This window comes from Microtus ochrogaster, chromosome 5, assembly GCF_000317375.1.
Source record: "Microtus ochrogaster isolate Prairie Vole_2 chromosome 5, MicOch1.0, whole genome shotgun sequence".
Taxonomy (NCBI): domain Eukaryota; kingdom Metazoa; phylum Chordata; class Mammalia; order Rodentia; family Cricetidae; genus Microtus; species Microtus ochrogaster.
The window spans coordinates 87,304,977-87,330,184 of record NC_022012.1 but is presented as its reverse complement, the minus strand read 5'-3'; the positions used below and the strand labels follow the sequence as shown (position 1 = coordinate 87,330,184).

At 41.4% G+C, this 25,208-nt stretch overlaps 1 protein-coding gene across 1 annotated transcript in view; it reads left to right on the top strand.

Moving 5' to 3' along the window:
• Positions 1-3,839: 3,839 nt before the first annotated feature.
• Stt3b (STT3B, catalytic subunit of the oligosaccharyltransferase complex) overlaps positions 3,840-25,208 on the top strand; it is a 64,756-nt gene continuing 43,387 nt past the window's right edge. Inside the window, exon 1 of the mRNA XM_005348053.3 lies at positions 3,840-4,525. Coding sequence (XP_005348110.1) covers positions 4,218-4,525 — 308 coding nt within the window. The 5' untranslated portion in view covers positions 3,840-4,217. The remainder of the gene's footprint in view (positions 4,526-25,208) is intronic.

Genomic DNA, 25,208 nt, shown 5'->3' with positions numbered 1-25,208 from the left:
TGTGTGTGTACAGCTGCTGGAGGAAATGCAGGTTTTATTTGATACAAGCACTCTCCAGCCTGAAGAAACAGACACATTGAGATGGGTTTGAGTTGGGGGGATTCTTTCCCTAATCTTTAGGAAGTTGAGCCGCCTTACCATCTGCCTGTGGAAGGCAGTGGTCCCACTGACACTATTAATAACCAACACAGAGCGACTGCTCCCCTCTGCACCTGGAACGGCTTCAAGTTCTTTTCATGTGTTGATTCTCTCTTTCTGAACAGCACCATACTAGGAAGGGATAGTCCATGAACACCGAGGCATGGGGGTGAAGTGACTTACCATACGGATCTGAGGAGAATCTAGTCAGGATGGTACCTGGCCATGTCTTCAGAACCATCTTGTGCCACGGTATCTTGGCAGGAGATTTAAGCTGGTGCAAACTCATGACTCAGTTTTTGCCACTTTGCTTCACTCTTCTCTCTGGGGATTGGAGGCTACCAGACAGCCACCCTGGCAGATAGAACAATAAGAGTCACCCAATATTTGTCATTGTCAATTACATGCCCAACCTCTGATGTGTTCTCTCCAGGGCAAAAGTGTGTATTATACCAGTTTTATGTCTCTAGGAAGGGTGAAGCCCTATCTGAGACCTTTGTTGTTCCCAAGACATATTATAGACTATTTTTGTTTGGTTTGCAGCCATGTCTGTAGATGACTTAAATGCTCTTTTCTTTTAATATTTATTTTGTGTGTATATGTGTGTTCCTGGTATATTTATGTGTACCTTATGCATACAGCGCCTACATAGGTCAGAAGAGGGGTCAGATCCCCTGGAACTGGAGTAGCAGACAGTTGTGAACTCCTGTGTAGGTGCTAGGAACTGAAACTGGTCCTCTGCAAGAGAAGTAAGTCCTCTTAACTGCTGAGCCATCTCTCTAATCCCTGACGCTCTTTTCTTGGTTTGACTTTGTCCTCTGTACATTTGATGCCAGACTTCTGGAAAAAGCATAGTCTATGCTCTCTTCTCCCATTTGTGTGGGTGTTGAAGTCCAATCCAACCACTAAACTTGCTAAGGAAAATGGTGAAATTGCAGCTGCCAAAACAAAGATTCACTTTTAGCTCAGAAAAGGCCATGACAGGCACTTAAGGACCAGGAAGTTGGTATATACAGTGGCTCACATGTAGAAGCTTCCCAAACAGGCTGGAAGCTATTTTTCTACATTGACAGGCTGTAGATCCAGAGCATGCAATAGCTGACTGCTTCTAAGGCCTGGGACTAGGAACCCTGTGGACTCTCATGAGATCTCCTACGAGTGTGCTTTCTTACTGGTCCCCTCACAGCACACTGTCCACAGTACAGACCCAGGAATCCTAAAGCACACGCTTCACCAACTTACTCGTCTTAGACTCTACATCCAACTTCAAACTCTTTATGGTCTCCCAATTCTCTCAAGATAAGACATTGCAAAATCTACCTCTGAGCATGACCTCTCTGGGTTTGCTCTACAATCTGTGTGCCAGCTGTGTTGGCCATTTTCTGGGTTCCTCTTATTCTTCCAGCACCACAGGGCCTTTCCTTCTCTGGGTAGATCTCTTTCTTTCTTCCTCCGATCCACTCATCCTGATCCCCAGTGCTGCATCCTGAGGTTGTAGTTCCCTCCCTGGGCTGCTCCTCTAGTGTTTGCCCATGCTTTGTAGGACATGCTCAACACAATGGGCTGGCTGGTAACATTTCCTGAGGCTGCCTGATTGATGTGGGGTGTGAAGACAGGACTCGTGTCTCCCTGCTTCCTGCTGTAGGCCAGCATGGGTCCTCATGTTTTCACAGGACTTCATTCATCCTTGCCACGTCAAGACCCTGCATCTCCTGATGTCTCTCAACAATGATCCGCAGTGTTGTCGGATAAGCTCGTTTTATATTAGCCACACAAGTCGGAGGACCTGAGTCTGAACTCCCAGAGCCCATAAAAGGCTGGATGTGATAGCAGGTACCTATAATCCCAGTGCTCCTATGGTGAGATGGGAGGAAGAGACTGGAGAATTCCTGGAAGCGCAAAGGCCAGCTAACCTGGTGTACTGAGAGGACCACATCCCAGCATGTTATTTGACCTCCATATGCATGCCATAGTACACACATGCCCACTCACACACAAAGATTAACGTTGACTTTAAGAGGTAGAAAGGGTGGCCCACACAGGTTTTACTGCCTTTCAGACCAGGCCTCCAGCCAACAAACAGCCAGGAGGAAACAGCAGATACCGGCAGACCCAACAGGGAACATCTGCAATAAGACAGAACCGTCCAAGCAGCCTGAAATAAAAGTCACAAGATAAATTCTGTTATTTTAGGTTGATAGGACATCGGTTCGCGCAAGACGGGCAAAAATAAATGCTGCCTTTCTAATGAGCACTTTTCTGGCTCCAAGAAAGGGCATGTCACCTCTCTTTGTTCAAAAGGGTTAGTTAATATTCTACCACAAATCTCATTAAAATGTAGGTGTTTAATGTTGGATACGAACTTGGTGGTGAGAAAGTCTATTTCTGGAAAGCTTTTCATTCTCTCTCTAATAAGAGTATTTATTTTTGTAAGGATAGCAGCAAAGTTAGTCCCTCAGGTGGGGGGGGGGAGGTGACTGGACCTATTAGTTCCAAGCAACCTCAAATTAGGTGCACTTGTTCATTTACCTAACCTCTGACAATGAGCGATGAGATGCAGTTTCTATTTTGCAGTTTTACAGGACATAGGTAAATCTTTACACACATTTTAAAAATTCCAGTGTCACCTAATGAGATGGGCAATTGTGAATGCACATTAGACGCCAATCAAATATTAACTGGTCTTTGTGTTTTACAACAACCCCTTCACCTGCTGTGGGCTTCTCTCTCACAGCAGGACCCGGCTCTGGCTTTTGTGCTTTTGTGGGTGTAGGGAGTTAGTTGTTGAGGAAGGCAAAGGTATAAGCAAGCCTTGACAAGGAAAAGTTCATACATAGGGGTCTTTGGTCGGTTAGTTTGTTTAAAGTGAGAAATGGGCAACAGCTAATATAGTCCAGAAAAAAATAATTTGGAAAAAGTGGGCAGGTGTAAATAATGAATTCTTGCGGTCAAAAGATTTAGCTGCAAAGGATTTCTTGGCACTTGGAAAACACAGAAACAGGAAAAATTCAAATATATGCATTTGTCCGCCTCGGTACGTCTTGCTGCAACTCGGACGAATTTGCCCTCTTCAAGATTTCAGCGCAGCACAACGGGGACAAGAGCAAGCGGCGAGCGGGCCACCTAGGCACGTTCAGCTCAGCGGGTGGACCCACGCGCTCGGGGCCGCGCATCGCGCCTGCGCGCCCAGTCACGTGGCGGCGTTCCCCGCTGAGCGGGTTAAAAGTCACGGCCGCCGAGCACCCAGCAGGGTGGTGCTCTCTGCGTCGCTTCGGCCGGCTGCGACGCGGGACCGTCTCCTGCTCCTCGGGTCGGGATCCACGCGGGAAGCAAGCCGAACCTCCAGGCACCCTCCCGCGGGGCCCCGAGCAGGCCGGCGCGCGAAACCGCGTCTTTCAACTGACAATGAAATCGTAGCCGCCAGTGGCGGCTAATAGGCGCGAGGCCGCGAGGGGGACGGAGGGCGGGCCATTCCGCCGAAGCCCCGCCCAGGGCCCCGCTCGCGCTCCTATTGGCGTATGCCGTCGTTCCGGCCCCGCCCCTTAACGGACCTGTCGCTCTGTGACAGGCGGAGGGGCCAGTTCCTGTTGGGCGAGGGGGCGGAGTCAGAGGTGTCTTGAGCTCCGCCCGGACTCCAGGGGGCTCCTCCCCCTTTGTGCTCCTCACGGCGGGGCGGGCGTGAGGAAGGGAATGTCATTGCTGCTCCGAGCCGCCGCTCCTCTGGCGCCCTCGTCCCGTCGGCTCTCGCCGCCGCCGCCGCCTCCTCAGCCGCACGGGGGACACGGATGGCTAGTGGGGCGCAGGGGCCTTCTGGGTTGAGACCGCGGCGGTCGCGGCCGCTGCCGCAGCCGAAGCAGAGACTCCGAATCGCCGCCGCCTCCTCCTCCACCCCCAGTGTCCCGGCCTCGCGGTGCTGAGGGCGGGAGTGCGCCCTGCTCTTCCTCCGCCTCCGCCTCCTCCTCCTCGTTGTCGTCGCCGTCGCCCTCCTCCTCCTCCTCTGGGTCTCCGCCCAGCACCCCTCGCTCCAGGCGGCGGCGGCGGCCGCGGAGGACGAGCGAGACCCGCCGCCGGGGCACAACATGGCGGAGCCCTCGGCCCCGGAGAGCAAGCACAAGTCGTCCCTTAACTCGTCCCCGTGGAGCGGCCTCATGGCTCTGGGGAACAGCCGCCACGGGCACCACGGGCCGGGAGCCCAGAGCGCGTCCAGGGCGGCGGCGGCGCCGAAGCCGGGGCCCCCCGCGGGGCTGTCCGGGGGCTTGTCGCAGCCGGCCGGGTGGCAGTCATTGCTCTCCTTCACCATCCTCTTCCTGGCCTGGCTGGCCGGCTTCAGCTCGCGCCTCTTCGCCGTCATCCGCTTCGAGAGCATCATCCACGAGTTCGACCCGTGGTGAGTGTGGCCGCCCTTCCCCCGCGCGCGGGCAGCCGCGCCGTTCCCGGCGTGTCCGGAGCCTCGCCGATTCCAGCCGCTCTCCCGCGGCCCGGGCCGGGCGCGCCCCCCCCCCCCTCCCCCCCCCCCCCCACCCCGCCCGCTCGGGGAAGTTTGCCCGGGAGCGGAGCCCCGATTCCCCGGCCGCCGGCGTGGGCCGGCCCTTCCCCGCGCCGCGCCTCGTCCGCCTCCCGGGGCCCCTTCCCCACGCCCTCTCCGCCGCAGCTTTGCGCCCTGTTACATTTTATTTTATTTCTCCCATTCCTGCCATCCGGGTAGCCCCGAGATCGCCTTCTGGCCTCTGGGGGTGACTCGGAACCCTTCGTCCGCTCAGCCCCGCAGTTTCACGCTTTCCCCTTCTCTCTATTTTCTCTCTCTTGGAGAGTGGAGTGTTAGAGGTTAGGGGAGGAAATGTTACCCCGAAAGCAAACGCGGTGCTAGCGGCTCGTGTTTTCCCCGCACCAGGTATTTTCAAGTGTCTCTTTTTTCCCCCCAAGGCCCTGAAGTGCACTCGGCACGCCAGTTTCCACAGTTGTATTGGGTTGCTCTTTAGAGTGAGATCGTTATTCTGTTAGCCGAACTCTCGCCCTCGGTGTTACCACAGCATCCGACAGCGTTGCGTGAGTTCCTTTATTGGTCTCTGCAGGAAGGTGGAGAAGGGAACGCTCAGAATCGAGCTGCTGGGAGCGCTAGATCGTGGTGCCGGAGTTGCACGGCACTGCCTGGCCTTGGGTTTAGGAATTACCCCACTCGGAACCCCGAGTTACCTAGAAGGGAAGATTACTTTAACTTTCTCCCCGCTGACCCAACCTGAGTGAAGGTTTTTTTCCCATCTGAGAGAAAGAGTGTGTGCCACTTTAGTTTATTCGGCGGGCTGCCCTATCAACCTTGAATTAATCTTACTTGTAATTAGACCTAATAAAACGTTAGGTTATTTGTCCTCCCATTTGAAATGCACAGCGAATCTTCTTAAGAGCAAATAAATAGGTAATAAACAAGTTTTTGTGGGGGGCTTATATGTTAAGATTTAAGTTGTGCTTTAAGAAAAATATTTATGCTGCAACATTTATTGAACACCAGAGGGGCCTACTCAAGGAAAATTGTGTTTAGAGAAACAATTACGGTGACAGCCTTCTGTGAGATGTTTTCGTCCCATTTTAGAGATTTCGTTTTTTTCTAACATTAGTTTAGTCATTAAAATGGCCATTATTTTATTTGGAATCACATATTGATGTGAATAACATATAAACCTAAGAATATTTGTCAAGTATTACTAACTGGATAGGGTATTCTTTTGAAACACTTAAGCAATTAGATTAAAAATGAAATTGAGACCAGAAATGAAAACCACTAGAATTACTGAACATATGAAAAGAGAAAGTTGTGTTTTTTAAGATGAAGATAGAACAGGGTGGCTGATTGACCAAACGTTTTTGTGTGTTTTTTTTTTTAAAAAGAAATGTTTCCCCAAATATATTTCCAGAAAGTAATATTTAATAAAAGTCTGTTAACTGCTTAAGGGTTACTCAGAAACTGTAGACAAATGCACTACTAAACTAAATGATGAGGTGATGGGGGGGTCATTTTCATCCTTATTTTGAAGGGGGGTTATAAGTCTGCATCAAGTCAGTCTCCAGTAAAACTGTATAATATAATGAGAAGGCTTAAATTGCTTTAAAAAACAGATATGCTATTAGAAAAATGAATAAGAAACGTATCTTCAGTTCCAAAGCACAATTTGAGAGCATAACTTTATTCTCATGAAAACATTTTGTTCCTATTCTGCTATGTACGGAAACACATTTTAGATATATTTGTCTTTCATCTGAATCTGTTACATTTGAATTTTAATTCATATATTCTGATCTGCAAGTGTCCACAGCTAAGGACTACTAAACTTAGCTATCCCATCTACCTTTGGTGGTGTTAATCTTTGTTTATTCTTAATGTTTATGCTTGTGATGTTAGAGTATTCTAATTAGCAAGTAGATAGAGGTAATAAAGAAATTGTCCCTGCACCTCCCTGCTTGGAGACTTGTCCATAAGAATCTCACCTTAGTTTTTCTTTTCATAGCTGTTAACCTTAGGCATGCCATTCATTCTTCCATCTCATAATCGTTCCTGAAAAAATATTTACAAGGGAGGTTGTGTAGATTGCCTGTTGCCTGTCATTACTTTTGACTTGAAACTTGAAAACTAGTAATAACCCCAGTGTCTCGTACTACCTTGAAAGTGGCTCAGATTACCATGCAGCAATGAGGACAACCTTTGGTAATATTTAAATGTTCTGACTGTTGCCACAAACCAATTTATTCTGGCCTGCCTCCTTCAGCCCCCTCCCCTTCTATTTCTGCATCCTTTCTGTGAAAGGCTGTTTGATTGTGAGCTGCTCCTATAAATTTTACAGTAACTCTTGAATTGTGTGAGACTTTGGGTAGCTGCCAAAAATGACTTGTTACCAAGTTGCACTTAATATCTTTGTTACCCAAGTTATAAAACTTAGGAACTGCTCTAAAAGGTGTAGTATGTAAGGTTTTTTAATTAAGTGTCATTTTGAGAACTTGGCAACATTTTTGGGTTATAATATCACCTTTTCATGCTAGTGATTTCCTCCCTTCTCAGTTGAGTTGGTGCGATTCCAGGAAGCAGTTGAGAGTGTTCTGTAGGTGCCAAACTTTGATTGACCAACTAGTTTAACAGCATCTAACTTTTATCTTTTTATCTGAAATAGTATTAGTCCTTGCATAGTTTTCTCTGTGATTGTGAACAACTTGCTTTCCTGTTAGCTTCTGACAGACTGTGGTAGCTCCCTCCATTAGTGTACTCTGTGAGGAGAGTCCCTTGTTCCACCTGCACTGCTTTTGAGGGACTTCTAGAGAGAATTTAGGTTTTAGCTACAGTTACCAAAAAGGCAGCAGAAACTGGGCACCCTGGGGCACCCTGTCCCATTCTTGCATAGTAGATCTTGTCTACACACACATCTTTTTCTGTTTTGTTAGGACTGAGTTTTAGAGGACAAGGAATGTTTTTTCCTCAGAAACTATGGTGTAAATAGGTTAATTAGGGCAAGCCTTGGAAAGTAAACTGTTTATGACTTGGGAACTGCTTCCTGTCTTTTGAGGTCTCCCATGTTTTTCTTCACTTTACAGATGACATAAAAAGAAAACCAAAAAACTGTTGGTCCCATTTCTGAAAAGGATGCAGTTTTAAAACACAAAGCTTCCCAGGTCTTAAAACCCTGTGACTGTGGAATCAGTAGCAGCAGCAGCCCAGCTGCATCCAATCAGGATAACACCACCACTAATGTTGTGATCTATCTACACTTGCTAGCCGAGAACTTCTGGGACCCTCCTGAGTTAGAAGCACCTGTATGTGTTGGGAAGTTCTTGAGTGGCTGGTTTTGATGGTATCTTTGCACCTGCCCCTACTTGCAGTCACTGTAACCCTCTCATAGTAGTAGTCATGAATTTCATGAAGCATATGATAAATCCCAAAGCAGTTAGCATCTGTCACCAAAGGAATTGTTTTCCTTAAGGGTTTCTTTTCTTTAGGGCCAAACTGGGTAGGACCATATGCCTTTCAATGTCGTGAGCAGTTTGCACGAAGACGGTTGTACACCAAGCGTTAGAAATAAAATGTTCCTTCTCTGACTCTGAATCTATGGATGTTGAAGTAACTTGACAGCCTATCTCTGCCTGACCTCCAGTCTTAGTGCTGAATGTGTAGAAAAATTATTAAAATATTTTTCATTGTACTGTCTTCCTGTTCACCAGTATACCTGTGTTCCCAGAAGTAACTTTCTACAAGGCTCATGTTACTTGAGTGACCAAGTCTCATTTCACTTTCTCTCTAAAACAAAAGTATAGGGCTCTACAATACTGCCGCTGCTTTGCGTTCAAAGCCTGCACATTTCAGTAGATCTGCCTTCTGCCAGTGATGGTGCTGTAAGTTTCGACATACAAGAGAGTTGAATTTTAGAGTGAACAGTCACATCCCTACTACTTATGTTCTCCAGTTGATGTATTTTGCCTATGTCTGTGCTTACACCCTTCTAGACTCTAGAATCTGGAGAGACTGTTGGTGCCTTGATACAGGATGCTACCCTGGTCCCTCTGCTCCGTGATAAAGGAGAACTTTCTTTCCGGATCGCATTTGTTTTCTGTAAAACCTGAGCTCAGCATGTTCAAATAACTGTTTCTCTATCTTCCCTTGGACTGCAGGTTGGGATCTGATTCCATCCCTTTCAGGTTTGGTCAGTAATTTTACCTGAGTACACTGTAAGCCAGTGCATTAGCCATGTCTGTTAAATGACCTGGCTTTGCTGAATCTGCTGTCTCGAGAGAAAGTCTGAAGTAGTTGATTGTTGGTTTTATTAGACTTACTTATGTAGAACGTCTGACCTCTTGAATTGTATTGCTGTTTAGCCTATTGTCACTGCCATGTAAATAACACAGCCTGAAAACATACACACTAATATTACAGGGGTCAGATTTGGGTTACCCTGCTGATTCTGATTGATGATACTTCTCATTTTTAAACCTTTTATGCTTTCAGAGAAGGATTCTCTTCCTCGCCTTAACGAATTTTTCTTCCTTTCCTTTTTTTGGCAAGGACTATGAAGCCCAGGTCGGCAGGTGAGATTACAAGTGTGTCCTGCCACATCCTGCTTCTCACTTTACCTGCTTCTGACCACAAATAATTTCCTAGGATTTAAAATGGATGGAAATGGCAGTACATGGGATAAAAGGAAAGAGCTCCATGTCTAGTGGGAGTAAATGTTGGAAGAGATGGGGCAGTTGTTCCAGAAGCTCCTGTGTTTTGAGCATATTTGTTAACTGGCATTTGTAGGCTGACCAAAAGATCTAACCACTTTTTATGGTTTGTGTATTTAGGAAAATGCTTTCTTAGTTTGAGACATCTGAACATTTTGGAATAGATCTTCAACTTTATAAATTAATGTCCATTTATACAAATTTATAACACTTGAAGATAAGCACATCTGTGAGTTACTGCATGTTCAGTGAGTTAACCATATCATTTACAACGTTTCCTTTGTGGAACTTAATGTTACAGGAAGCATTAACATGTTCCCAGTAGTAATGCATGCCTAAGTTTAACAGTGTCTTCCAGTCTTATAGTTACCTTTGAATGGAGGAAATGGGGCAAAATCTTCAGACAAACTTTTAGTTCAGTGTTTTTCAAGTCTAAGTGATTCCAGAGTCTGTTTTTGCTGCACCCCTCCTTTAAGGCAGGTTTAAAATAAAATGTCTTTCATTTGCTTCTTTTCCTTTTTTCCTGAGACAGGATTTCTCTGTGTAGCCTTGGCTGTCCTGAAACTCACTCTGTAGAGTAGCCTGACCTCTACCTTCCAAGTGCTGGCATTAAAGAGTTTTGCCCCCACCACCAGCTTCATATGTTTCTTAGTCGTCTGTTCTGTATGAGAACAGATTGGTCCATCAAAATGCTTGGTCATAGCCCTCTCTAGCAAAGTAAGCTTGCTAATTGGATGATAGGTAGTTATTTTGATATAATTAATGTAGGGGAAGAAGAAAAGTTCATTGTGTTAAGTTTTGTTGTTATTTAAGATGATTAATGATTTTTCAGAAATGGACCTTTTGAAAAAGAAAAGATAGGGTCAAATTGAATATTTCCACTGAGGTTTGTTTGTAAATAAATTCATAGTGTGAGCTTGGAAGCATTAAGTCATTCCAGAGCGGGAATTTTGAGTGGACAGCTGTGCTTTTAGAGTAGACTCAGAATTCTGTAGGTAAATAGATGTCACCTATCTTGTTTCCAAGACAAAAGGACCTGAGGAGCATGCATAAACTACCATGAAAAGGTAGTTGAGCCTTTTCATGTTGAGGTTTTTTTGAAAGTTCAGAATTTGAGAAGTTTTTTTTTTTTTTTGTATGTTACCACTCATTTTGAATTAAGGGTGTTGAAAATAATAATAGTTCAAGTGTAGATGTGGAAACAGGACTTCTGTATAAAGTTTAATTTGGAATTTGTGATGTAAAAAAAGCTGTAGGCATGAATTGCCTGTTACTGACGTTAAGTAATAAAACTATTTTTTTGTGTTCAACCTTAGTAAAAGGGAAGTGTTTTTGCATAGAGTAGTCAAAGAAATTTTACTTGTATTAGTAAAATTCTAAAGTATTAGTTGAAAGTCAAGCTGATGAGTTTCTTTTCTAAGCATAAACTTATTAACCCTTCTCAAATACACATTCTTTTCTCCCCAGTATGTTTATTTTTAAAGTTATAGCTGACAGTCCTTTCAACATACAAAAGACTTCAAATGATTGTTTTAACTTAAAATATTGGCAGTTCTTGCTCTCTCCTCTCAGTATCTAATGCTGCAGTTTATAAAGAGTGTGTGTGCACACCTGTGTACTAATGTTAAAGGTGAACTGTTGTCAACAACATTACAGAAATTAAAATGAGTAGTAACTCATACCTAAGTGTACATTATGCATACCGTCCATTACCTTTGTTGCTGGCCACATTTGTCTGCAGAAAGGCATGAGGCTAAATGGACTGGCACAGAAGAAGGATTGTGCCCAGAAATCTTTATGAAAGTGAATTATTGCACCAGTCGTTGAGATGTTCTTGAAGTACCTGTAAAAAAGACAGGGAAAAGTTCCTTTTCACTTGAAATAACAAATGATCTTTAAAATTTTTTGTTTGTTTTGTTTTTTTGTGACAGGGTTTCTCTGTAGCTTTGGAGCCTGCCCTGGAACTAGCTCTTGTAGACCAGGCTGACCTTGAACTCACAGAGATCCGCCTGTCTCTGCTGAATGCTGGGATTAAAGGCGTGTACCACTGCCTGGTTAAAAAAAATAATTTATTATTTTATATGTATGTTTTATTTTCATATATGTTTGTGTACTATGTGTGTGCCTGATGCCCACAAAATCCAGAAGTTACAGTTTTGCATTGCAATATAGGTGTCGGGAATTGAACCCAGGTCCTTTAGAAGGGTAGCGGGTGCTCTTAACCACTGAGGCATCTCTCGAGCCCTAAATAGCAAATGATCATAAAGCTAACTCTTTTTAGATGGAGTCATCCTTTTCCCTTGAAAGGTTGAATCTCTCAGAAGACTCAGAGGATACAGGAAGCAGGGCATGGGAATACCACTCCATTGCCTTTCTGGAGACAAATGATAATGGAATCAATTTAAAAAACTGTTCAGGAACTGGGCTTTGGGGGAGGAGGTATAGTGGTTTGGACTGTATGACTGCAGTCCTAGCTACTTTGTGAAACTGGGGTTGTGAACTTTCTTGAACTTCTGGTTTTCAAAGCAAAGTGTGTGTGTGTGTGTGTGTGTGTGTGTGTGTGTGTGTATGTATGTGTTAAAATTAAGTGAATGGATGGTTGATAATTCTTTTGTAATTTCAGGCAGGATTTCACTATGCAGTTCAGGCTGGCCTAGAACTTGTGAGGTAGCCCAGACTGCCTGCAATTCTCCATCCTGCTTCAGCACTACCACATCCTTCCCCTAAACCCTCTCAGGTGCTGGCTGTAACCATGCATAGCAGTAAGTTTGGTGTATGTGTATGTGCACACATGTGTACATGCATGATCACTTGTATGTGAGCAAGTTGATGTCATATGTCTTCCTTGAATCACTCAATGCTGCAGTTACTGATCCAGGATCTCTCACTTGAACCCAGAGTTTGCTGATAGTCCAGTTAGCCAGCTTGCTCTGGGACCTTCCTTGCCTCTACTTCCCAGCAAAGTAGAATTACAAACAGACCATCACAACTACCCAGCATTTCATGGGTGCTGGCAGTCTGGAACACCAGTTCTTTCTTTTTACCCATGAAGCCAGCTCCTTAGTCCCAGACAGTGATGATGTCAGGAAAGACAGGGTGTTGGTATTGAGTTGAAAGAATTTAGTTCTAAGAATGTACTGTTGTTGTGTGTTGGTGTCTTTTTTTGTTTGTTTGTTTGTTTTTTGTTTTATGAGGAATTCCCAATTTTGGATGGTGTGTGTGTGCTTTTGTTTGTGTAGATAAAAAATCTTGAATGACTTCTCTGCGTTCTCTTACTGTTTCCCAAGTTGTTTCCTTCTAGTGCAGCAGTTCTCAACCTATGGATCAAATAGTGCTTGCACAAGGGTTGCCTGATACTGTTGGAAAACAACTATTTGCATTATGATTTATAACAATAGCAAAACTACAGTTATGAAATAGCATGAAAATAACTTTATGGTTGGAGGTCGCCACAACGTGAGGGGTTGGATTAAAGGGTGGCAACATTAGGAAGGTTGAGCTAGTTAGTGTCCAGTGGTTTTTGCTTGGTTGTTTACTGTGTCTTATCTTCAGGTAGATTGAGAAAGAGGCATATTAGGAAGAGTTTCTCATACCATCTTCAAGGATAAAGTTGATTCAAAGAATGGTAAAAGGTCATTGGCCTTCATATAGAACCTGAACTATATTGGGCTGTGAGAATTGGGTGTCTGTGAGCAAATGCTTTATAGTATCAGGGAAGTGACTCTAGTTGCTAAGGCTTCCTTTTATAATTAGAAAGCCCTTCTTAAGTGAAACGAATGAGAAAATTCACATGCATTTTTCTTTTGTGGTTAGAATGATTTTGATCAGATTTGGTAGTGTTTTCTGCTGTGTTAGAAAACCCAGCAACTTGAGTGGATAACGTTTCTTTTGTGAACAAATAATGGGCTGTCATCAAACTTAATTCATTGCTGAAGAAAAATTTAAATCTGGAACTGCCTTTCTTAAAATTCTCAGTTGAGCCAGCCAGTATCTGAGTTCTATAATCCAAACTTTAAAGTTTAAGCCAGATAGCCTAAGAGAGTTGTTTATCCTATCTCATCATCTCAGACACCATTCAGAGTGTGGCATGGAATGATGTAAATGCCTTGAATTAGTCTCCACTTGGGTAATGGGTTCAGTGTAATGATAGAAGCCCCTTGTAATGCCCCTGATCATCAGTCCTCTTGTATGAATCCCCAAGTGGAGATCCTCTCCTGAAATGTCTTATGTAATGAAACGTGCCAGACACACTTCTTTCTGGAAAATAATCTGATAGCCATTTATTTGCCTCATGTGAGAAGTTAATTGGTATCGGCTCTAATAATAACATTATAAAACGGTCTTTCATTAAACTTCACTGAGGACTATGCAGTTGACTAAACAGGCTGAAGCCATTTTTTGAAGTTTCATGTCTGTAAAGTAAAAATACTCAAGGAGACCATGTTTTTGTTTTTTGTGTTATTTGGATTTCAATGCTCATTTGAATAAGAACACAGAAAAAAAATCCCTTCATTCAAGAATATCATTTGTATTCTCCCTGCAGTATTTTACAGTATTAGGGTGTGGTGAATACTCAGCGAGTGTGAAGAGCCTTTTGTCTTTAACTGTACCTCTTTAAAAATTAACTTGGTCTTAAGCTGTACCTCTTATTTTGGTGATAATGGTCGTATAGTTAGTCTCTTGGGTATGACTTTGATAAATTTTGGGTTTGACTGTAGTAGCCATAAAGTCATATGTAGTAAACATTGTAACCCGCTTTCACAATGGTACTACTTGAAGAGACAGTTGTGACCATCACTGCTGGCCACTAACAGTAAGGGTGAATGACTCAGTGGGATGCAAAGGAACTTTGAGGGGCTTGGGAAAAGATGGCTTGGCGGTTAAGAGCACTGGTTGCTTTTGCTGAAGTCCTGAGTTCAATTTCCAGTAACTACGTGGTGGCTCATAGCCATCTAAAATCTCTTCTGCAGTGCGAACAGATTATATGCAGACAGAGCACTCATACATAAAAAATATATATAAATAAAATGAAAAAAGAACTTTGAGGGAAAATGTAATTTTACTTGTATGAGTGTTTTTTATAAGTACAAATAACTCTCAAACAGTTCCTTCTCATGTTTTAACTCATTAGTTGAGGAACACTGAATTAGACAAGAAAAACTAGCTAAAATCTACAAGTCATCTTAGAGATTAAAGGATACTATATGAAAAATACTCATTGCCATCTTCATGAAAGTGGAAATAGCTTTGTCTATTTCTCATTAATTATTAGGCGGGTCATTGAATAGTAGATATCAGTGTATAAATGTTAAACCAAAATATGAGACCCTTACCCATTTTTAAATTATTAATCAAACCCTAATAGAAATGATTGGTGTGTTATTTAATTACACTGCTGAATTCCATGTCATAATGGAGGTATTCCTGCGAGTCTTTGAACTGAAAACGTGGAATTATCTCATAGGTATATATTTCTTTTTTAATAATACTATCTGCCTCAAAAAAATTCTTTATTCCATCAATGTACTTTAAAAAAGAAAGTCTATTAATATATGTGCACAGCCCCAGTTTTAGTCCCCAGCACAGCAAAAGGATGACGACAGCAATAAAAAGAATCCTATTATAAGTGGGTGGAATTTGTTCAATACTTAACCATCGTGTGTGCACTGACTTTTTAAAAACTTAATAATCCTGTCCCATAGAAGTGTAACTTGAGTCCCACGACAGTTTTACTCTAGACTTAATCTAAGGGAGGCTTTTATTTTAATATGCCACCCAGATTTCTGGCCTTTGAAGGAGAAACATGATAATGAAACCATGTGAGATAAATGAAATAAATCTAATCTTAACATAGTTAAAGGCCAGTCATATGTTCAAAGTAGAAAAAATGAGCTTGAGTAACTAATTTTTAAAAAACAGCTATTTATTTATGGTTGCTTAATTGAGTCAGTTATTTCCTTAAAAGGGAGACATTTTTCTCACCATTTAAGATTGTTTCAGTTGTTAAAGTAATTTACTGGACCTAACGTGCTTAATATAAACAGCTTTTGTACAGAAGGGTTTCCTTTTTAAATAAAGTCACTTTGGATATTTAAAAAGCATTTACATCATTTAAGTGATATTAGTTAGATCTATTTAGCTTGAGTCACAATATATGACATTACTAAGAAATGGAGGAACATTTAAAATGTAACATGCACATAAATGGAATATGTGTACTCTGTATAATTGTGATGACATTGGGATTCTACCTAATGGCTGCAGAATGAGGACATGGCCATCTTCATATTTACATGTTTCTTATCCAGCCTGTCTTCTTATTTTTCCTGCTGCAACTAGGAAACCATTCTGACTTTTAAAACAGATTTTATTTTTGATTATACATATATGCATTTGTCAGGGGTATGTGCACCTCAGTGTAGGTGTCCACAAAGTCTAGAAGAGAATGAATAGCTGAAGTTACAGTGGTTGTGAGCCACTTGATGTGGGTACTACGAACTGAACCTTGGTTTTTGCAAGAACAATATTTTTAGCTGCTGAACCACCTCTCCAGCCCTCATTTCCATCGCTGCCTTTATAAACAGAAAAAGCCCACTATGTAAAGAGCATATTGGTAAGTTTTGGAGTTTTAAGAGATAGCCTTCTCTCTTAAAAGTACTGTGTCAGGGGCTCACTGTAGCCCTGGCTGTCCTGGAACTGGGTATGTAGATCAGGCTGGCCTTTAACTCACATATCTGCCCACCTTTGCAAATGCCAGGATTAAAAGTGTGTGCTGCCACATTAGACAATAATCTTACTCACACATGTTTTATTTTGACTTGGAGTTTTGCATTTACTAAGTAATGAATTTGGGGGCTCTAATTTTTTATTATGATAACACTTTTCCAATATATGCAAATGTATGTTTGATAGCTGTGTACCTGAGCTGACATTTTATTACATTTCAACTCTCTATAAAGATACCATCTCAGAACTTGATAACACAGCAGCCAGCACTTGTATCAACCTGTATGAGAAGACTGTAGTTGTCTCCACAGACTGTACACCAGCTGGGACTAGAATGCCTCAGATGCCTGGGCTTTGGTGACATCCAGGAACTTTGACTTCATTAGTCAGAGCTTTGCCTCTTTTGTATTGTTACTTCAGCTGCCTCACTGCATGGCTCCTGGGCTTCAAGAGAGAATTCCAATATGGGAAAAGCGGTCTGGCGACTTGGAGTGAACTGTATCAGTTCCTGAATATTTTACAGTTCAGATGACATAGGCCTACCTCAGTGTCAAAAGAGGACATTCACATAGAGGTGCAGAATTATTTGAGATTATCTTTAGAAATTCTACCACAATATCTTTATCATTTTAATCTAACTTTGGCCACTTTGAGTTTTTTTTATTTGTCTTTTATTTGCTTATATTTAAGAGAGGGTCTTGCTGTCTAACTCAGACTGCTTTCTCCTGCCCAGTTTCCCAAAAGAGGTCATATATATCTCCAGTATAGGCATACATCACCGTGTTTGGCCCTAACCAGTTTCTAAAATTGTCTTTTTCTTAATGGTTTAATAAGAGGCTTCATATATGCACATTTATTTACATATATGTATCACTCTATACTAAATTGAGGCTAAATTTGTGGATATTTTATTTCAGCTTGTAATTTAACCACAATCCTATGGTATTAACATTTTATTCCCTACTTTACAGATGTGCTGTAGTTAGTGTATATTAAAAGAATGCATTCTTGAAGTCAGATAGCTCCCAAAGATGACATTTTGTTTTAAAGAATGGTGTTTCCAAAGGAATACAGTTAGGTGTCCATCAACCTATTATATACTTTCTCAAAAGAGGTCAAGGCTTAAAAAAAACTTCTGATTAATCACCCTGTGACATTTTGTTAGGAGTCAAGGACAGGTGATGCTGGAGAATTGATGGCTCTAGAACCAGTACATTGGGCTCCAAGTGTTCTTCTCCAGCATTGTTCACCTTATTTCGTGGTTTTTCCTTCTGAGTTATTCATTTGGATCAGTCTCTGCATGAACTTGCATACTTTTTTCCCATAGCCCGGCTAATTACTATCAGTCAGTGTTCTTTCTGAGGGTGTGCTGAGTTTTCAGAGGATGAAGAGTTTGGCTCATACTGGAGATTCTTTTGCCTACCTCTACTTTCATACTTTAGCGTGGAAATTAAGGTTCTCAAGTGTTGTGGCCAAAATAGTTTCAAAATGACATAAACTTCAGAAATTCAGTGAGTGTTCAAACGTTTTCCCTATGTTCTTAGATTGCTATAGACAAGTACCAAACAAAACTGAGTTACTTCAGAAGTGAGTACACCAGTGAGCAGAATTGATGTCCAAAATGCAAAGCTTTGAAGGAAATGAAACTGCTTTCTTTCATGCCTGGACAAATATATTTGTAGACACTTCCTCTCTGCTCTCAAATTAGGAAGATTTGTTTGTGTAGTTTCTGGTTATTTCAGTTCTTTACATTGATAGCACCCCAGTAGGCCTAGTGCAAACATGGCATCTCACATTTCTTGAATTTAATACTCAAACATAGCACCACACACCTATTTAAACTTTAATCCTACCAGTAGGTAGGCAGATTTGTGTGTTCAAGGCCAGCTTGATTTGCACAGTTAAGTTCCAGGCTAGTCAAGACTAACTAGTGAGACCTTGTCTTGATAAATGAATTAGGTAATAAATATCCAAATACAGAGGTAGAAATTAAACAGCATTTCTCATTGGAAGGGTTTTCTATTTTTATTTTCCCCTTAGGTTGGGAGGGAGTGTCAAAATAGGGTTTCTCTGTGTAGCCCTGACTGACCAGGCTGGCCTCAAACTCAAGATATCTTCCTAAAAAAATAAATAAATAAATAAATAAATAAATAAAAAAAAAAGATATCTTCCTGCCCCTGTCTAATGGAATTACAGGCATGTACCACTACTGCCAGTCTGGAAGGATTTGTACTTGTAGTGGATACACAGCTTCTTGGGGCTTTGATTCAAGTGCTTGGTGTGGTAAATGTGTGTGATTCTGGTTCTCGAGAGTTTCAAGGGCTGAACAACTTAATGAGACCAAGTCTGATCTGGGAATGCTATCTACCAGTGGCTCCCATCATTGCCTGTAGAAGCTTTTGTTCATTATTTGCTCTTTGACTTGAAGGTCATAAAGCATTAATAATTACTCTTATCAGAAAACTAAATACAGTAAGACTGCAACCCTGTTACCTAGACAAATTATTGGTGTCAAGTAATTTGGCAAAAAAAAAAAAAAAGCCAAATTCTACCATGTTGAGTATAGTATGGGCCATTTGTAAAACAAAATTTAGTAAGTGAGCCTTTGTCTTGGTGTCCAAGTTGAGTATTAAAATACAGATGTGTTTAAGGATGTCAGCTTATGAATATGCCTCCTCTTAGGTCTTGAGAACTAAAATGTCCAAGAAGGCCTGTATACACTGCCTTCTTCTGTGAATGCCAACCTTTATCCCTTGTTTATGCCTTGTTACTGCCCCACCCCCACCAGAGTATTTCTTGTAAAATGATGTTCATTTTGCTTTCGAGTTTTAGTTGACCAAACCACTTTTATCATAGCAAATGTAGATCATGGGACATTATTACTTTAGATCATGCTTGCTGTATATCTTATTTCTATAGCAGATGAATTTATTTCCTGGTTTATGTATATTTTATATGTATGCAAATACATTTTATACATATAGCTGATTAGTTGGAAAGCCTGTTTATGTGGTATAATAAATAATTGTGTCTAAAGTAGTATTGGAGACTTCTATAACATGTTTGTAGCAAATCCTATTTCATAAATCTTGTATGTATATTTAATAATTATTGTATGTATAATAAAAAACACAATCTTTCCTATATCTTAAGTTTTAGATTTAGTCTATATTGGACTTAGCTGAGCAGAGCTCACTGGATAGAATCAAATATTCATCTTTATATGTACTAATTTTTTTGTTCATATAATAGCATATCTTAGTTGGATATTTCAGTTTTAGTTCTTACTAACTTTTCATTATTTTTTACCAATTAGTTTTTTAAAAAATTATTTAATGTGGGGATGGAGGTTTACATGCCATGGCACACAGAAGTTGGAGGACGACCTGCCAGAGTCCATTCTCATTCTACCATGGCTCAGGTTTCCATCCTCTGAGCTATCTCACCAGCCTCCTGTTAGTTTTTTGTTTTTTTTTTTTTAATGTTCATTATAGCCAGGTGTGCTGGGATGTACATGTAATCCCAGCACTTTGGAGGCTGAGGAGGGAGTATCCCGAGTTTGAGGCCAAACTGGCCTCAGAGGAAGAGCCTCTCCCAAAACAGAACAAACCTCATGTCGTTGATAGTTCAGAGAGATTGTCCACTTCCAGGGGAATTGGCGGCAGACAGTTAAAGCAGATATTATCAGATGGGTTTGAGACAGGGCCCTTATTTGTGGTTAATATGTGTCGTGAAGTTTGCTGTGTTATCCGATTGTACACATCACTTTGAGGGAGAAGAACGAGGGTGACTTAAAAGAGAGTGGCAAGATCATTGCAGACTTTACACAGCCCTTTCTCCTGCTGTACTCATCAGTAGAGAAGATGCTTTGTCTCACTACATACTCTTGCTGCCGAAGGTCTTGTATTAAAGTGGCCCGCCTGTCAGTGGAGTTGGGGAGCATCATCTCAGGGCCAAGTGCCTGTGCTCCACTGAGGACATTTATGGTGGTACAGCAATGACTGTTTGGTCCCTTGATTTAAAGTTTTTTCTTTTCTTTTTTTATGTTATATTATGTATACAGTGTTCTACCTGTGTGTGCCCTTGCCATGACATCAGAAGGTGTCATCAGATCTCACTACAGGTGGTTGTGAGCCATCGTTTGGGTACTGAGAATTGAACTCAGTACCTCTGAAAAAGCAGTCAGTGCTCTTAACTGCTGAGCTATCACTATAGCCCTGAAGTTCTTTCTCATGCATCATTGGTAGTCCTCTGCTGTACATTCTTGTTTTGGCATACTTTTCTTTGATTTTCATATCTTAAGTTATAAACTTGACTGAAGATGTCAGCTGGTGCAAGTGCGTTTAAAATTCCTTTCGTAGCCATACTGAAATAAAGCAGGCTTTTTTCCCCACCCTCTGTGTACTTAATAAAGCTATTTGTGAAGTCTGGCTTCCTTGGGTTTTTGATCCTGCCGCTAGGTGGCAGAGATAATAATAAAAGGCAGACAGAAATGCCAGTGTTAGTGTATGCTTAGTTGGTGTTGTTTTCTGGCTTTGTTAATACTAAATTTGGGGTGAATATTGAAGTCTCAACTAGAGGACCTACCTAACTCTGTAAGAACAGCTGTAAAAATTGTGTATCTTGAGTAGAGTTAGTAACAAGGTAAAGGAGAAAGAATGGAAAACCTTCTGTCTTTAAGGTAATCATTGGTGTTCATTTTAAAAAATTATTGTTGTAGTGCTGGTGGTGTGTATATATGAGGGTTCACTTGCCACAGTGCATCATCTGCTCCCCGACTCCACTGATATAGGCGGGCCACTTTGATACAAGACCTTCCGCAGCAAGAGTATGAACTGAGACAAAGCATCTTCTCTACTGGTGAGCATAACAGGAGAATGGGAAATACTATGTGAAGTCTGCAACCATCTTGCCACTCTGTCTGCCTCAACTTTGTAAAGTCTGTTCTTTTCACATTTACATGTGAATAGATGTAACATTTTGGGGTTGGAATTCAAGTCACCAGGCTTACTGTGACAACTACCTTCACCTGCTTAGTGTCTCAGCTAACAGTATTCTGGCCTGCCTTGCATTCCGTATGCCCCTTTATTGAATTTGACTTCTATTTCTTGATTCTGTTAGGCTTGCTTTAGTATCTACAGCTGGTCATTCTTTTGGTGTTACTGTTTACTTTCCTACTGACTAGATTGAATACATCTTAACATCATCGGTTTTTTCTTTTATTTATTCTCTGTGTAGTCCTGCCTGTTCTGGAACTCACTCTGTAGACCAGACTGGCCTCAAACTCACAGAGGTGCGCCACCACCGTCTGGCTGGTTTTCATGGTTACATGTAAAATCCTAGAACTATTATGTATAAAATGTAGAACTTCAGAGTGTCCATGTAAATCTTTTTTGCCAAATAGATTTTTTTAAAAAAAAAGAGCTTGTTGATAGCCTTGAAAAGAGTAGTAAAAAGCTAGAGATAGAGGGTAGCATATGATTACATGATGCTTTAGAACATGTAGCTCAGTTAGTAGAATGCCTCTCATGCACGAACTCTGGGTTTAATCACATAAATCAGGTGAAATTGGTGCATGCCTGTAATCTAGCACTTGGGAGGTGGAGGCAGGAGGATTAGAAATTGAAGGTCATCTTCAGCTGCATAGTGAGTTTGAAGCTAGCCTAGGTTATATGAGACTTTTTCTCAAAAGAAAAGGAAGACTTCTTGGTCCTCTGAGCAGTCTTTCACCAGAGACTCAATGCTGGTATTATAAATTAACAGCTATATTGATAAGGTGCCTTTTGTGATGTTCCAGTCAAGAATTGAATCATTAGGACCCTCAGTCCTATCACCTCAATTCTGCTAGGAGTCTAAGTGAACTTGGAAAGGGGTTATTTCCCAGAGGAGCTCCCAAAGAAGAACTGAGCTTGCTTACACCTTGACTGGAGCTGCATGCTCTAAGCAGAGGATCTAGCTGACGTTGAACTTAGCTGGGAATGTGATCCATGCAAGTATGAAGTAACAAATGAATGCTTTGGGGAACTAGTACAGATACCCTTCATAGCCCTTGCTTTGCATCTGCTACTGCCTAACATATAATCAAGAAGTAGTTAATGAGCTCCTCTTATATACCAGACCTCTTATATGCCAGATTATACAATCTTGTGAAGTCAAGCATAGTTCTAGTCTAGTGGGGAAGACAGACTTGGAACAAATAAGAATGACAGATGCCATGAAAGGCACGTGCTGTAATGAGAGCATAGATTAAATTCATGTTCCTTTCTCACAGACTTGCTCTAGCCTTGCTTTTTATTATGAAAATGGTATGTACATTTTTTAGCCCTTATACTAAGTGTTCTTTCTTCCTTCTAGAACATTTCTGTTTTCCTGCTTGGTAATTAGCCCAGATTTAAGGTAAATGCCAATTGTAGAGGCCTTCTGTGAGTCCTCTAGTTAGTTGGGTTTGTGAGGAAGCAGACTGTGCCCGTGCCAGAGTGGCACATAAGGTGAGCTCCTAAGAACAGACAGAACCTGCAGGGATGCACTAGGACTTTTGCACATTGCTGGTGGGAGGCCCAGTGATAACTCCTATGGGAAACCCTTAGAGTTTTCTGAATACATGTTTATAGCCTAGAAGTGGAATTACAAAACATTTACCCAGAGACATGCAACACATGATCTTAATGTCTCCGGCCTGTATGAGAATGCTTAATCCATCAGGGCTATCTATCACTGTTCTCAACTGGGAACATCCCCACAGCCCAATAATAGCAGTGTGAATTGTAGTCATTAGAGGGAATACTGCTTAGCAGTAAAAAGGAAAATACTACTGCTGCATGAGTGAATCTCACATTATGTTATTTATGTAACATGATATATATTACATATAAAATACATATAAAAGTTTTGCTACTCTTATATAAAGAGTAGAACTATACAGTAAATACAAGAAGAAACCAGAATGAACAGATGAATGTATGTGGTGAAAGAAGTCAGACTCAAAAGTTTGGAAAGGGAGATGACTGGAAAGGTATGCAGGAATTTCCTGGGCTGGTGATTTGGGCATGATAACCAAGATGGTGATGTGTTTGTACTGTCTGTATTTTAATACATGAAATTTTGTTACTTTTTTTGGATGTGTATGTAGTGTGTTGTATGTACTAGTTAGTGAAGGAGGGTGTACAAGCTCATTCAGGCATTTTTTTCCCTGACTGCCTTGTCCTTTTATTTATATATTTACTTATTTATTTTGAGACAAGGTCTCACTAAACTGAAGTTCAGTGATTGGTCAGCCACAGGTCTGGGAACCCCTGTCCCTCTCCTCTCCATCTCATTTATAAGTTTTAGGCACTGACAGAGCTATATCCCCAGCCCTGTCTTCAGATTTTCAAAAGAAAAATAACACACATATGACTTGGGTGTCTTTAGCATTAGGTGTTGTCTTCTTTGATTGCTGTTTGCACTGTTGATGGTCCAATATCAGCCATGCGGGGCCAGAGAGCAAGTTGGCCTCAGTTCTCAATTACCATGCACATATGCAGAATGTCCAGCCTCAGTTTTGATATGAAGTTACTTGAGAACTACAGTTGTTGTTTTTTTTTTTTTTTTTTGTTTTTCTAGACAGGGTTTCTCTGTAGCTTTGGTGCCTGTCCTGGAACTAGCTCTTGTAGACCAGGCTGGCCTCGAACTCACAGAGATCCGCCTGCCTCTGCCTCCCGAGTGCTGGGATTAAAGGCGTGCGCCACCACCGCCCGGCAGAACTACAGTTTCTTAAAGTGAGTGACTTTGTTTTATGGTCACATTTTCAAGAAAAATATTTGCACTATTACAGTTTTTTGTGTTTAGTGTTCCTTTAAATAGAATCTAGCATTTTTCTGGTCCAGAATTCATAAGACATGCCTGTATTAGAGTTTGCCTGTTCTAGATATGGTTTTGAGATAGTGTGAATGCTGTATTTGCACCTAAAAACATCAGACTTCCCTGAATACACAGGGGTTTATTTCCTTTAAGCAGATGAAACCATTTTCTTATGAATTTCTACTTGCTACCTTGGTGTTTTGTGAGGTCAAGAAGAAAAGCTCAATTGAGTGTGGGTTGGTTTCTGTTTGGTGTGGTTTTGTTTTGGTTTTGATACAAGAGCTAGTAAACAAGTGATGTGAAAAGCAGCTTTGTGGACATACTAACTGCTACTTTCTTTGTCTGTCTTCCCTAATGGAAATAACTGGTTATTAAATGACATAACCTCTAGAGCAGAAACTTGAAAAGTGAGTTCAGTTGAAGTGGACCAGTGCTACTTGCTGAGTCTGTTTTTTTTTTCCTTTTATTTGATGCCATCTTTTGTAACTTACGTTGAGGATATTTCAAAACCAGTTTTGAAATTGTACAACACCTTTCTGTAAACTTCTAGTGAGGGAGTCCATATTTCTATCATTGTCTGAGGCTGCCATCTAGAAAGGTTAGAAACCCTGCCCTTGCTTCTGTTTGCTGTGATGCTTATGTTGCCAGCTGCCACTTTAGTGAGAAGCATAGTTAGCCATAAGGTTGGCAAGAAATTATTCCATATTGAGTGCTTGCCTGTGCTGAACACTGTCAGTGTGTTTGATATATTTGTTGTGTCTTGGCTTCGTTTCTGTTTTTACTCTATTTCTGACCTTTTTAGTTGTAGAACTGTATCATAATTCCTAGGCTCCACTGACTGGCCTCTCTGCTTCTCTATTCCAAACCATCCCTGACACAGTATAATAAGATGAAGAGGAAACATTCTGTTTAGCAAACTTGGTTTTGTAGGTGTATTACAAATAGATAACAGTTCTGTGATTGATCATAGATTTTCTAATAGGGCTACTTATATCTAAGCAGGGTTTTTTTTTAGGAAGGAATGGGCTCTGAAATGAAAAACAAATAGACCTCTTCCATAAAAAACAATATGTTTTGTTTAGGGATTCAAACCAATAGGGTTCCTTAAGTTTTCATTCTACAGCCTTTGCTACTGTGTGGGAAGTTGTTTTTCTCTTCCAGGATACTAGAGTAATACTAGCCAGGGAAGAGCTGAGAAGTGAAATATGTAATGGAGAAGGAGAGTCTCCTCTTAGGGTGGTCCGAGATGCTGTTTGTGTAATCTAAGTGTTAAAGCCAAAGGAGTTACAAATTAGTTTAATTTTTCT